The following is a 14138-nucleotide window of genomic DNA, read 5'->3' on the forward strand; positions in this document are numbered from 1 at the left end:
GAAGATGGGGATTGCCGTGTTAACATTCGGGGGTGACGCTGCTGTTGTGAGACTGCACCAGTAGCGGCGACTTCGCTTCTATGGCAGTGGTTATACCACGACACAGCAGTTATTTATTTTTCACTTTATCAGCCTACTTTTCCAACAATCCCTTGTACATAAATACACACAATATTCTACATGAAAACGCACAATATATTATTCTGGTATGTGAAAGTGTGAAATTTGGTTGTTTTCCAAATTCGGTTACTGTTTTCTCGTTTGAGTGGTTTGGCAACATGATAATTATTGATGTAACATGAGATAGCTAGGTATGATAAATTGATAATCGTGTTGTCGGTGTCGACCCAACAAAAAAATAAAACAACATACAAACAAACCTAACTCCCGTTTCAAATATAAGTCCCTAAACTTCCCGGAACTGGAACAACTATCCAATTCCCATTCTTCTCCGGCGAAACTAAACCGGAAACGGCGGCCATATAGTATGGGAAGGGTTCATCTCACACTTGTTTCTTTAGCGTCTCTCTGTTTTCTCTGCAATCTTGGAACGAGCACAGACATTCTCAGACGGGGCGATGTTGTTACTCCAAACACTACGTTAGTTTCCTCCAACGGGAACTTCGCGTTAGGCTTCTTCCGTCCCGGAAACTCATCTTCTTCCTTTCTGGGGATATGGTACAACAACCTCAAAGACAGTAGTGTGATTTGGGTAGCCAACAGAGAATCTCCGGTGCACCAAGATTCCGAAGAAGCTCGTTTCACAATCGGTGATGATGGGAATCTGCGCCTTCTCCACGGCGGCGGCGCAAGAAACAACACCAAATGGTCGACAAATGTCTCCGGTCCCGGCGGAAATTATTATGCGGAGGCGCAACTGAAAGACACCGGAAACCTTGTTCTGAAGCACGGGAAATACACTGTTTGGGAGAGCTTTGATGATGGCTACGGCGGCGGTGATACATTGATGCCGGAGATGAGACTAAAGGTAAACATGAGAACCGGAAAACAAAACATTCTCAGGTCTGTTAATAATTCTTTTAGCTTGGTTTCCACCTTTTTCTCTTCTGCTGTAACTTATCACTGGACTATAAATAAATAGTCAGTATTTGCTGTGATTAATATATATGATTTGTTCACTTTTACAAGGTCTTGGACTAGCAGCGATGATCCCCGGCCAGGGAAATTCTCGATTGGGATGGATCCCAATGGGGCTCCACAAATCTTAATTTGGAAACAAAACAATAATATTCCTTATTATAGGATCAATTTGTATGAGTATGGTTATTCTCTATCCTGGTACATTCCCAACCAGGGATATTCAGTATATTTATCATTTGCAGCACGAGAAGATGAAGTTTATTTCAGCTATACGTATCGGGACACCTCGGTCCCAATCCGGTTCGTCTTGAGTCCCAACGGGTATATTCAAGTTCTGTTAAAGCCAGACAACAGTGATGAATGGGAGAATAGGTTGCAGTTTCCAGACCCAACTCAGTGTGGAATGTATGGGAGCTGTGGTTCGTTTGGAAGCTGTAAGAAAATCGGTTCTTCCCATTCGGTCTGCACTTGCTTGGAAGGGTTTAAACCAAAATCACAGAGAGATTGGGAAAATGGGATTTACAGTGGAGGGTGTGTGAGGAGAATAGCATTGGAATGCAATGAAGAAGATGACAAGTTCATGAGGCTTGAGTGGATGAAATGGCCTGACCATCAAATTTCATTGCGAAATAATAATATGACATTTACTGAATGTGAAGCTCAGTGTTACAGGAACTGTTCCTGCACCGCTTTCGCTTACACCAATTTCAGCAGCGACAAAGCTTACACCAATTACAGTAACGACAATGTCAATTGTATAAACTGGTTTGGGGACTTGGTTGATTTGGCTCATAACAATTCAGCTGCCATTAGTGATCTCCATGTTCGAGTTCATGCCTTTGAGCAAAGTAAGACATGTTTAACTTTGTCTTCTCTTTGTGTTAGCTTTTTGACATGGAATGTGTTCAGCTTTTTCTTACTTTAGTTCGTTTGATTGTGTTTGGTGCAGATAGAACTGAAAATTCTGCACACAAAAGCAAACGTCCTTTACATGTTGCAGTAATAGTTTCTTTGGTCTTTGCAGCAGTCTTTCTTGTTGTTATTAGTGTTTTGGGTTGTACCCTCAAACGGAGATACGATAGAAAAAAAGGTACATACATAAATTCCATTTTGAATAGTATGGCTGACCAGACCACATGGGCAGCTCAGTTGATCACAGAGGTGAAATTTGAAAACAATTACTTAGGATCGAGTTTCACCAGCGACCATGATTAACAAAAGTCTAGCCTGTGTATTCAGTTAAGTTGCCATTATCATGATTTATATCTTCCCAATGCTCTATCAGGCTATTGAGATTGTGGATTCAATTCAATTCAACTTTTTAGGAACAATAATATGGCAGGGCATAAATAAAAAAATAAAAAAATAAAAAACGGCAGGGCATTCCCACCACCTTCATTAATAGTTGCCAACTGCTGTGTGAACACTGATTGCATGGGTATGTATATATGTAGGTGAGAAGTCTACATCAATAGCCAGTCAAAAGTCAAATGCATCCCCCCTTGGAAATGGAGATGTAGAATTGCTACAACTTTGTTTGGAGAGAATATTAGATGCTACCGACCACTTCAATGAAGCAAACAAACTTGGGGTGGGTGGATTTGGTCCTGTGTTTAAGGTAATTATTACTTTATAATTGTTGTTCTTAAAAGATTAAATCTCCAATTCAAATCACTTTATGATTGTTGTTCTCAAAAAATTGAACCCTCAATTTCAAAACAGAACATCTAGGAGGATGTAAATCATAGTAACTCGAGTCCCCCTCACTTTAAAAGGTTGTTCCCACAATGTTGTTAGTAAGACTCGATCCCGGATCATTATTTTCAAACTTCACATTCGTGTCATTTCATTTCAGGGTTTTTTATCTGAATTTGGGATGGTAGCCATCAAAAGGCTATGTAAGCAATCGTCACAGGGCCTAGAGGAGTTCATGAATGAGCTAAAGCTAATTGCAAAACTACATCATAAGAATCTTGTTAGGCTTTTGGGTTGTTGCATTGAAGATGATGAAAAAATACTAATTTATGAGTACATGTCAAATCGAAGTTTGGACAAGTTCTTATTTGGTATGTTTAATTTGCTATCTATTCTGAATCATAATTAATGAGCTAGGTTTCATATATTTAGAGCATTAGTTTTCCTGATTTGTTCTTCTATATATTAACAACTTCATCACTTCACTTTGCTTCTTCCAAATATAGGTGAGAAAGATAATTTAGATTGGAACACACGCTTACAAATAATTGAAGGAGTTGCTCAAGGAATTCTTTATCTTCATAAGTATTCGAGACTAAAAGTCATTCACAGAGATTTAAAAGCAAGCAACATTTTACTCGACGAAACAATGAAACCGAAAATATCAGATTTTGGGTTATCAAGGATATTTGGACTTGATCAAACTCAAGCAGAAACGAATCGTGTGGTTGGAACATAGTAAGTGCAGTTAGCTAGATTCCATTATTAATAAAGATTTGATTCAACTCATAAGTTCACAATCATATTTGCGCGTGCAGTGTGTACTTATTAATGCCTGCATAACTAACTTTATTATTTGATCAGTGGCTATATGTCACCAGAATATGTATTGCACGGACAATTTTCAGAAAAATCTGACGTATACAGCTTTGGAGTTCTATTGTTAGAAATTATTAATGGCAAGAAGAATTCAAATTTTATTCACCCTCAACTTTCAGTCTCCCTCATCGGATGGGTATGGATGCCATGTAACTTCATGATTTTGGTATATAAAGTATATATATATAGAAGAAAATGATATTATATTTCAATATTATAATTCTTTTAATTTTTCTTTGTATTAGGCATGGAAAAATTGGCAAGAGGGACAACCATATGAATTTGTTGATCCGGCAATAATGAGATCATCATACGACACTTTCAAAGTCATAAGGTGCATCGAGGTGGGCCTTTTATGTGTCCAAGCAATTCCAACAGATAGGCCAACAATGTTTGATGCAATTCTCATGTTGACCAACCCTACTTTAGCAATTCCACCACTTAAAGAACCAGCTTTTGTGACTACCAACCATTCCAATGCCATTGTTTCTATGTCTTACACAAAATCAAGTGATCATTATTCCAAAAATGAGGTTACAATTAGTGTTCTTGAACCGCGTTAAATGATCTCTTAATTTGTAGAAGAAATTTAGTTTCTTTGTAAATGTTAGACCGGTGTGTAATAGTTTATAAATTAAAAAAAAAGTTACATCCATTGTAGTTGTGATTTTTATTCAATTCCAAGAACAAGCTAGGTTACAATGAGTGTAATCGAATCCTGTTGAAAGATGTCTCATTTTGTAGAAATAGTTGATGTCCATTATAGATGTTAAACTGGTTTATATTATGTATATGCAGATTTATCAATATGAGCTATGGTTTTTATTTTTTATTTTTTATTTTTTGTTTCCACACGTGAAAAAACAGGAGCACAAGAAAATTAAATAAAGCATGCATGTGAGGCTATACAACCCTAGCAAGAACACCAGAAAGAAGGGATATCAATTCGAATCTACATGATTACTCACAATCAGATCAAAATAATAGTCAGTCTCCTTGTGAAGATGGCTAACCCTACAAATCCAATCTTAGTTAATAAAATGTACGGCGTTCGCTAGACTCGTCGAGTTCAGCCCCTACTCGATTCTAGACGTGTTGCTGCGGCTTGCGGCTTACAGCTTATTATGGAAAGATGAGGTTAAATGGTTAATGTCCACCTACTTATCACCAGTATGATATCACAACCAAATAACCAAAGAACTCTATAGTTAAGCATGTTTAACTTACAACAGTATGACCCCTGAGAAGTAATCATAATGCAGCGCTGGATCCAATTTCAAATGCCTTATTAAACCTTTAGAAAACCGCCATGCCTGTTGGTCCCGATAGAATGTAAAGAGAGTCTAGAGGGGGGGGGGGGGGTGAATAGACTCTTTTCGTGAAAAGCCCTAAACGTCACCTTTCGGTGTTTTAGCGCAGCGGATAAGATAGATTTGTTTTAAATACTTTGCACGAGTTTGCGTAATTAGAAAAACTTTCGGTAACGGTGATAGAAGGGATGATATGAATGCAGAATGGAAAAGTGTAAGTAAAGAGATAGAAAGGACACGAGATTTTATAGTGGTTCGGCTAACGTTGCCTACTCCACTCTTCTTCCACAACTGATGGAAGGTTGCACTATCACTCTTAGTACAATTACACAAAGACTTCCTTGATCACTAAGCCGGACAACCTTTGTAGGTTTTTCAACTCCTCGAGTTTACTCCGCCTTTATCAACTTCTTCTCCTGAGTTGAGGTTGGTAGAAAGTGATTTCTTGAATTCTCCAACGATGAAGTCTTGGCTCTGAGATATGATTGCTTCAAACAAATGGCAAGACTTCCTTTGAGGTGTAAGAGAAAGATCAATAATCTTCTTCAAGTAACTTAGCACCTCAATACTGGTTCACAAAAGCTTTTATAAATGGTGAGCGATTCAAGAGCTTTTGCAAGTAAGTAAGTCGAGGAGAATGAACCAGCACCTTCTTAGTTGATGAAGGTGGGTTTATATAGGTGATGAAAATTCATCCGTTGGAGGGAGATGAGATTTTCGAACCTTTTAACCATTGGACAAGGACCGGGGAGCTTCATGCATTAAATGCTCCATTAATGAGGTTGTACCATGTAGCCGTTTATCTTCAGAAGATGGTACATCTTCATTTAATGCTCCTTGAAAAGTGTGTCCCTTAAGATGAGGTCCTTATTGTCCTAGGATGTTGTCAAATCAGACAGGTAGAACATTCTTCTCGTTGTTGAAGAGAAGTAATGTTTGATAAGGATCATCTTTAACAAACACTGTCTTTTTGTGCTAGTTGACAACTCCTGCTTAACTCTCGTTGTAATTCTTCATGTCTCGTGTCTTCTTTCGTCTTGGAGACCCTAACATCTAGTCATAACTCATTTTCGTGTGTTTGTCTAGCTTAACACGAATTACAGAGGAGTTATGGCAACTCTCGTCTAGGACGAAAGCAGCGATTGAAAAAGCTAATAGTTAGGGGTCTACTTTTCTACATTACATTGGTATCATCAAAATCCTAATACAATGTTCCTAACAATTTTCCCCTTTTTGATGATGCCAAAACCTATACTCTTCTTATAAGGCTGATAAAAGTTCCATAAGGATTTTTCTATTATAAAAACAGCCATACTTGAGAGTTTACAAGTCTTTTTCTAGATTAAAGCGTTAATAAGAAAGACAAGGACAAATAACTCAGACAAGTGACACGAGATGTGTGACAATGAGAGTTTCATATATAAAGATGTGATCATTACAAAAACTTTATGAAGAAAAACAGAACGAAAGTTAACTTACATTTCTAAGAGCTTTGATTTCTGTTGATCAGCTTCCTTGGATTTTCGGTCATCCCTTTCCTTTTGTTGCTTTAACATCCCGTTGAAGTCTATTTTCTCATTGATTTTTGCTCTGAAGATTTTAATAGGATTAGACCTGACAAGCTCTTCATGTTCTCCTTTGATATTCAGGCCAGTGTAATTGTTATAGGCTTCTCGAATGTTGCTTCCTTCAACAATTCCAGACTTCCACCACGAGATCAGTTCAAACGAATTCATGCCTTCTTGGTAGCTCTTTCCTGACTCTTTATGCACTTTAAAAGCTGCATTGTGAATAACATTTTGTGGAGAGTCTTTGGTTACACTAGAAAGATCTTCAATGAGGTTTCTGATCCTTTCTCTTTCCCTTGCTTCATCTTCTCTTCTTTTGATTTCTTCATCATGCTTCTTCCACAGTTCTTTGTTTTCTCTTTTGATTCTCTCGTTTTGAGTGCTCATGTGATTTTGTCTTGTATAATTGTCCTTTGTTTTCAACCAAGTAGGATTATTGCAACCCTCAAAACGTTTGCAACTGCCTTCTTCATATGGAACAAAGTCCACAAAGTTTCATATGCCATCCATAGTTACTTTGTTGTCTCTCACAAGTCTCTGCCTTAGTTTCGTCTGTTCTCTCTTTGGCAGACCTGTGAAGATGTACTTGGCTTCAGAACCAAAGGATTGTCGAGGCTTAATTGGTTTGGATTGGTATCGACCATGATATCTTTGCTTCGAGGAATGGTAACCACGAGACCTGGAAGGTGGATGAGATGGATTCGTGTTCCTTCGGCCAGAGTCTCTTGGTGTCCGAGAGGGAGAGTGCCTTGCTTCTGGAGTTTGATCTTTCGTGTTGTCTCTCGGCTGGTCATCATCCTTATCTTTGTCGTCATTTCTCTTTTCCCCCTTTTTGGCATCATCAGCACAAGAAGTAGGAGGAATAGAGGAAACTTTATTTATCACATTCAAGATATCCTGGGCATATCCGAGAATTTGAAGTGCGTATTCTCCCAGTTGGTACGAATTGTCTTGATATGTGTCAATCTTTGTGCAAGCCAAATCAATACGTTCTTTGAGACCAAAATGAGAATGTTTGATCTCGTGTTGTTGCCGTGCAACTTTGTTCAGGGCAGCTTCAAGATCGTGGAGGTTCTTTGCCATTCTCTCAAGGATCTTGTGATCTGTTTGGCTTTGTTGCTGCGGTTGAGTCTGTTCTTGAGGTGGAGGCTGAGATAGAGATTATGCAGCTATCAAAGAATCAACCTTTTTGCACAAGTCATCCAAAACTTTCGTGTCCTTTTCCCGTAGAGCCAGATATTGCATGTGGATGGTTTCGGCTGAATGGACAGTTTCCCTCATAAGGTTCATGATGGTCCGTGGGGACTCTGCAGCAGATTCTTCTTCAATGTTTGTTGGCGTTGTGTCCATATGTTCATCTTGAAGTGGTGCGTCCCTTTTTCCACCACTTGTTGAGCTAAGATGAATTGGTGAGGCTTCCAGTTTGCCCTCACGTACTTTTGCTTTCTTTTGCATGATCTGAGTCTCGTCTATGGGTTGGATATGTGGAACGATGGCACGAGACAGATCTTCTGGATGGTTAGTTGAAACTTCTTCCGAGTCGCCACTGTCAGAGGGTAGTTTTCTTAAGGGAGATCTTTGAGGGTAGGTGTCATAGTCAGGACCGATCAAGATTGTATGACTGTCTTCGGGGTCGGCTTCTTGAGCACCTTCATTACCCAACTGATCATTATTATCATCATCGTCATCATCATCATCATCATTCTCATCATCAGCATCGTCAACATCATCATCATTATTATCTGCATCTTCATTTTCATCACTCTCGTCTTCTTCAATCTCTCATCCAAGCTCATCCTTCGTGCCACTGACATTGCAATTCGGATCATTTTGGTGTTCCTTCTCTAATGTGGTCTTGATCTTTGATAGCAACACGGCATATCGAAGTTGCTTCATTTCTTCTTCAAAAACTGGATCCAAGGGTGGCTTGTTAAGTTCGATGCAGATTGGAGCTTTATCCTTCCCGAGAGTGCGATTTGTCATCTTGTAAGAGAAGACTCGATTGATTTCTTCAATTCGAAGAGCTTTGGAAACATCATCAGTGCCAATCCAATCAAGTGCAAAGATTTCTTCATCCTGCATTGCTTCAAAAGTTTCAAGAAATGTCCTTAGGGGAGTAGTGCGCCACTGTTGCCATTGCAGGACTCGTTTGTAATCCCTTTCAATGGATTCTCTAAGCAACTGATCTGGTGAAGGTTGAGGAACTTTTACTTCTGGAGCTGGAGCTGATGGTTTCGGGATGTCCGGAGGTTGTACCTGCACAACTGCTGTCTCGTCTACCAACACAGGTTCTTGTGTCAGAATTACCTGCTCTGTATTGGTAGGTTCTTGTGGCAGACAAGGCAAAGCGAACAAAGCATTAGTCGCCTCTATCGTCTTTTCTGGTGACCCAGGTTCTTGTGGAAGACTTAAGTGACTGGCCTCCATATCTACATTAACAGGTTCTTGTGTCAACTCACAAAGGAGTTGATCTGCCAAAGTAGGTTCTTGTGGATGGTGGTCTTGAAGAGAACGAGATCAGTTTCGGGTTCTTGAGCATCAGAAATTCTTTCTTGAAGAGTGACTTTCGGCTGAGCTCCCCCCTGAGAGAGAGAGTTTCTTTCGTGAATTCTTCCCCCCGTGGAGATGCTTCTCTCGTGTCAACTTCTTTCGGTGTAAGACTTTTCGCCTGGGAAGATTTTGTTTTGACAGGAGACCGAAAGTGACTCTTTTTGCCAAGTCTTGTGAGAATCAGATTGTCTTCGTCTTCAGATGAATCTTTGACAATGATTGTTTCTGGTAGAGGAGAAGGTGAAGTAGGATCTTTCGCCTCTTGTGGAGATTTCAGAGGAACTGGAACAGATGGAGTTGCTTCTGTCTTCTTTGCCTTACTCCGAGTGGAGTGTTTTTCTCGCTTTTGTCGTTTCGGCTTGGGTTGATCGTCCTCCGAAACCTTAGGGGTTCTTGACTTCCTCTTGGTTTTCACTTGCTCAATAGGAATACCCAACTCTAATGCCTTCTGTTTGTCGTACCCTGATGGTTTCTGTTTCATGTGACATGCTTTCTGGCCAGGCCGAATTCCTGGGCGCAAAATAACTCTCGTTGCAAGAAGATGGCTTATCACAAAGCCGTACCCTAACTTCTTTGCAATGTCTCCTGGACTCTTCCGATGAAAAGTGATGGTGTGAGCAATATTGTTGAATATGATCTTTGAACAATCGACTTTAAATCCATTCAAGAAAGCATGCAGCATTTTCAACTTCTCCTTCGTCACATCATCAGTCCCCGAGGTCTTGTGATCGACAAGTTTATTGAAGATATCAATAGTGAACTCATAATCTAGTCTGAACCATTTCTTCTTTAAAGGCCAAGTGATTTCTGCCTTGGAGGGGGCGTGGTTGTTCTTGATAGATTCGTAGAAGTCCTCTGGGTCGAGATGATAATAGATAATATCAGACTTGTAAGACTCATCCCTCTGTGGAAACCCGTATGTTGATCGAACGTCCTCCGAGGTAAAGACCACATGATGATTATTGACTCTGGAAGTAATGGTCAGATAATCAGAGGATATTGAGGCATTCATATAGAACTGAGTTACATCAACTGGGTGTCATATAGTATAAAGATGTGTGATGAAGCCATATAATCCTGTTTCTGTGAGGAGATGAATGATGTTTTCTCCAAATCTTCTGTCCAGGATATACTCAAGGAAACCATGCGCGTCCCACATATTGCCGCCGACGATGAATGGTACTCTGGATTCAATGAACCTTAGATCTTCTGTTGGAAAGCTTGGGATTTCCAGAGTGGAAGGTGTTTCTGGTTCTTTATCAGTTGGTGATGTTTGTGGATATTCCGCCATTGTTGAGGATTTGAGAGAGACAAAGGATTATGAGGAATTAGAGAGAGAGTTGTGTAAAAGGTGATGCTTGAAGAGAAGAAGGTTTAAGTAGGGTTTTAGCAAGCACCGGGTAACCAGTTATGGATGGCCCATTTACCAATGGATCACTTGAATTTTAAAAGAACTACCGGTTCCTCTTCTCCAATATGGTAACTGATCAACATGGGAGAGTGATAAGATCGTGTGCAGATAAAAAACGATCATTCCATCATTAAATGAGGAGAGAGAAAAGCACTTGAGTGCTTATGGGTGCATTAAATGTACGTCTCAATCTGTGTCAGACAAAGTGGGATAGTGGACCATTTTTCTCGGCCACATGATCCTCATTATGATTCATCTAAACGGTTTGGATTAGAAGTTAATAAATAAACGTCTTAGACACGATTCCAAACCCGAAGATAGATAATCTTATCATAACATAAGATCTGTGAGACAAATAAAGTCAAACAGATCCTTCTTACAACAACAAGGGTACATCACCCGAGAGATTTATTACACTGAACATACGTAAAAACGATTACAATCTCTCGTGTATTAGCAGGCAGAGCAGCTTTTACTCAATATTTCCCTTCTTCTTTCGTGCATGCTCAAGGTACTCCCTCTTTCGAATCTCATGAGCAAAAACTTTAGCAATGAGAGTTTCATGATCAGCTCCCAGTGTTTCTCTAGAAAGACCTCGTCTTTCCATGTCATCTAGTTCAGCCAGAACTTTGGCTTTGGCATAAGCATACAGTGCACGATACTTCTCTTCATGTTTCAGAAGGGGTGTGAGTTGAACAAGAGAGTAGAACTCTGAGATTTCTGGTTCCTTCCCAGATGGTGAACCTTTCTCAATTGAGTTTCCAAGATCATGTTGAGACATTTTTTCGGCCTCAGATAAGCTCTCGGATGTGAGGGCTATTTCTTTCCCTTTATCCATGAGTTTTAAGAAAAGAGATAAGTGAGTCCATAGAGGATTGAGAGGGTCCATTAAATAGAGAGTAGAGCCTCTCAAAAGATGTGCCCGAATGACTTGACCAAGGCACGCCTTAGGAAAAATATTCTTTTCTAAGAGAGTTGTCCTTGATTCAAGATTTTAGACAGATGATAAATAAGACACATAAAGTCTCGTTCAAAAGGAAACCAGAGCCAACAGGATTTCATTATTCATAGGACCGAGAGAAGAAAGTACATAAGATAAGATACAACAGATAAAGGATCAATTTTTCTTCTTCTCGTTTTTCTTGACTCCAGACGACTCAGATTTTCCCTTCTTCAGATTTCCCAACATCTGCTTGTACCACTTCCCGGTTCGTGGATAGTTGGAATCAGATGAGGATTCAGGTTCTTCCTCCTTATCATATTTCTCCTCTAAATCCTCTTGAGCCAGAAAAGCCATGTAATCTCGATCAACCCACTTGCTGGGATCATCTGGGATGGCCTGAGCAGGGTCTTTTGAGGGTCTTTCCTCACTTTCAGATTTTTCAACAATGAAACCAGCCATCTCATCATATTGAAGAGATGAGTCTGAGTCAGAGAGGAGGTCCACAGGAGCTTGTGGGCTGTTACCAGGGTAAAGATCACCCTGTTCTTCCCTGATACGCCTTGCAACCTCTCTTATCTTGTGAGAGTCACCTCTAGTGAAAGGTTTCTTTGGAGCCATGGTGAAGAAAAGAAGGATGAATATAAAGTGAAGAATTCACTTCCTTTTATAGCAAGAGATCAATATAGCTCATGTGTCTGTTACACATTAATTTCAACGTCACAATTAATGCTCATAAAGAGTTATCAATTCCAAGCAAGACTTTGACTGTTAACTTGTTTCTTTATGACACTCCAACTTCAATGAACTTAAAAGTCATAAAACGCATGATAATCTATGGTCCCCTTTTTGACCAGATTACGTATGAGCGATGAGATTTCCTGTTACTTTGGACAAGAAACAAACAAAGTTAAGCATAGTCAAGAGGTATATTCATTCTAAGACCTAAGTACGAAAGGATAGCATCTTTATTAGATCACAAAGGATAGAGAAGAGGATTCCAGGTCACGAAAGTACAGCATACAACAACTTAGAGAAAGCGATAAGACACGTGAAGTTCCAGACGAGTCATCTCTTCGGTCACATCAGTCAGATTTGCCTTCTTTGCATATTCATCCAACTCCTCAAGTGAGAGAGTGGGTTCGGGTGACTGAGTTGAGGACCGAGAGTGAACCATAGTGAAGTCTTCATAAGATTGATCACTAGGTTGAGGAACTTCATATGGTGTTTGCTTATTAGAGCTTTTCATCATCAGAATTCTCTCTTTAGCAAGCCGTGTGGCTTGTTCCATGCAGTATGCCTTCTTAGCCCTGGACTCATTGACCAATTTGTCAAGAGTTTCCTTCTCTTTTGGTGCTGTGTTAGGCATGGAGTATGTTACGATGACCCTTTCCCCATCTTCTTCCAGCCTAATGATGGTGGCATTTGGTAACTTACTTGCTTCTCGCAAGTGATGCTTTAGGCGTGTAGCTCTTTTCTCAGCTTCATCGATCTTTCCTTTCCCTTTGTCCATTCCTGTAAACCTTTTCCTTTTCTAAGGTTTTTGAGAATGAGTAAAGCTCATGAAATAGGAAAGTAATATATAGGCAAAATATATCGTGCGAAATTCTTAACAAAATCTTTTAGATACTGACATCATTTTGAAAAGATAACGAAAGATAGAGTCATAAATTAAAAGATCATGAACATAATAACATCACAACTTGTCACCGTGGCCTAACAATGTTATTCAGGCTTTCTTTTTCTTGCTGCTTGCGGTGGACTTGAGAGGGGATGCTATCTTAGTAGGAGTGCTTGAGGGTGAGTAGTCAAAGCTATCACTTAGTTCCAGCACACTGTCTTCCTTGACATATCCAATAGGGTTGCCAACTGAGTGGAACGATTCTCTTGACTCATTATCGGTTGTGTCACGAAGAAGGTTTTGTATGAGTTGAGCGCGTTCAAGAAACTGATTAACCTCTTGCTCAGTCACTAGTGGTTCACTAAGAATTTCACTCTTTCACTCTTGTGCCTCCGTGATGGTTCTTTCGCTTCCCGTACTCATACCTGCACATGCAAAAACACACACTAGAGTTTTTGTTAGATATGAAATTTTATCCTCATAGTGGTATCTCATTTATAAAGATCCTTGCGTGTGAGGATGGATCAAATCTTTTGATTTTCGAGAGTAAGAATCTTGGCAGATTTGATTCTCTTGGCTTTATGTCATTTCAATAATTCCGAGTTCATGCCTTAGAGAGGAGAATCGTGCTTCACTCAAGGGTTTCGTGAGTATATCTGCAAGTTGATCATCAGTATTAACATACTCAAGAGATATGTCTTTCTTCTCGACATGATCACGAATGAAGTGATACTTAATGTCAATATGCTTAGTTCGAGAGTGTAGCACAGGATTATGCGTAATGGCGATTGCACTCGTGTTATCGCATTTTATGCTCACTTCTCGTGCATTTATGCCATAATCTCTCAATGATGTCTCATTCACAAAATTTGAGCACAACAGCTTCCGGCTGCTATGTATTCGGCTTCAGCCGTACTTGTAGCAATAGAGTTTGTTTCTTGCTAAACCAAGACACAATTCGTCCTCCTAGGAACTGGCAGGTTCCTGAGTACTTTTTCGATCAATTCGACACCCTGCGAAATCAGCATCTGAATATCCAACTAGATCAAATGATCCTTCTTCG

The 14138-nt window shown here is 39.7% G+C and overlaps 1 protein-coding gene across 2 annotated transcripts; it reads left to right on the plus strand.

The window, feature by feature from the left end:
• Positions 1–411: 411 nt before the first annotated feature.
• LOC109160684 (G-type lectin S-receptor-like serine/threonine-protein kinase At4g27290) lies at positions 412–4330 on the plus strand. 2 transcript variants are annotated; one of them, XM_019308958.1, is made up of 8 exons: positions 412–1023; positions 1150–1949; positions 2051–2191; positions 2556–2719; positions 2957–3167; positions 3303–3534; positions 3661–3811; positions 3921–4330. In XM_019308958.1, exons 1-8 carry the CDS (start codon positions 488–490, stop codon positions 4236–4238), a joined length of 2553 nt encoding a protein of 850 aa, XP_019164503.1. In that variant the 5' UTR covers positions 412–487; the 3' UTR covers positions 4239–4330. The 2 variants fall into 2 exon arrangements, with proteins under 2 accessions (XP_019164503.1, XP_019164505.1); XM_019308960.1 differs by having other exon boundaries at positions 3661–3824; positions 3921–4054.
• The last annotated feature ends 9808 nt before the right edge of the window (positions 4331–14138 follow it).

Source organism: Ipomoea nil, unplaced genomic scaffold (genome assembly GCF_001879475.1).
Source record: "Ipomoea nil cultivar Tokyo-kokei standard unplaced genomic scaffold, Asagao_1.1 scaffold2879, whole genome shotgun sequence".
Classification (NCBI taxonomy): Eukaryota; Viridiplantae; Streptophyta; class Magnoliopsida; order Solanales; family Convolvulaceae; genus Ipomoea; species Ipomoea nil.

What these genes read in the sequence shown, in the direction of transcription:
- LOC109160684 (XM_019308958.1), top strand. Translation starts at nt 488, where the DNA reads ATGGGAAGGGTTCATCTCACACTTGTTTCTTTAGCGTCTCTCTGTTTT. An exon ending in GGAAAACAAAACATTCTCAG is followed by an intron (nt 1,024 to 1,149) that starts GTCTGTTAATAA and finishes CACTTTTACAAG; the next exon opens with GTCTTGGACTAGCAGCGATG. An exon ending in CAGTCTCCCTCATCGGATGG is followed by an intron (nt 3,812 to 3,920) that starts GTATGGATGCCA and finishes TCTTTGTATTAG; the next exon opens with GCATGGAAAAATTGGCAAGA.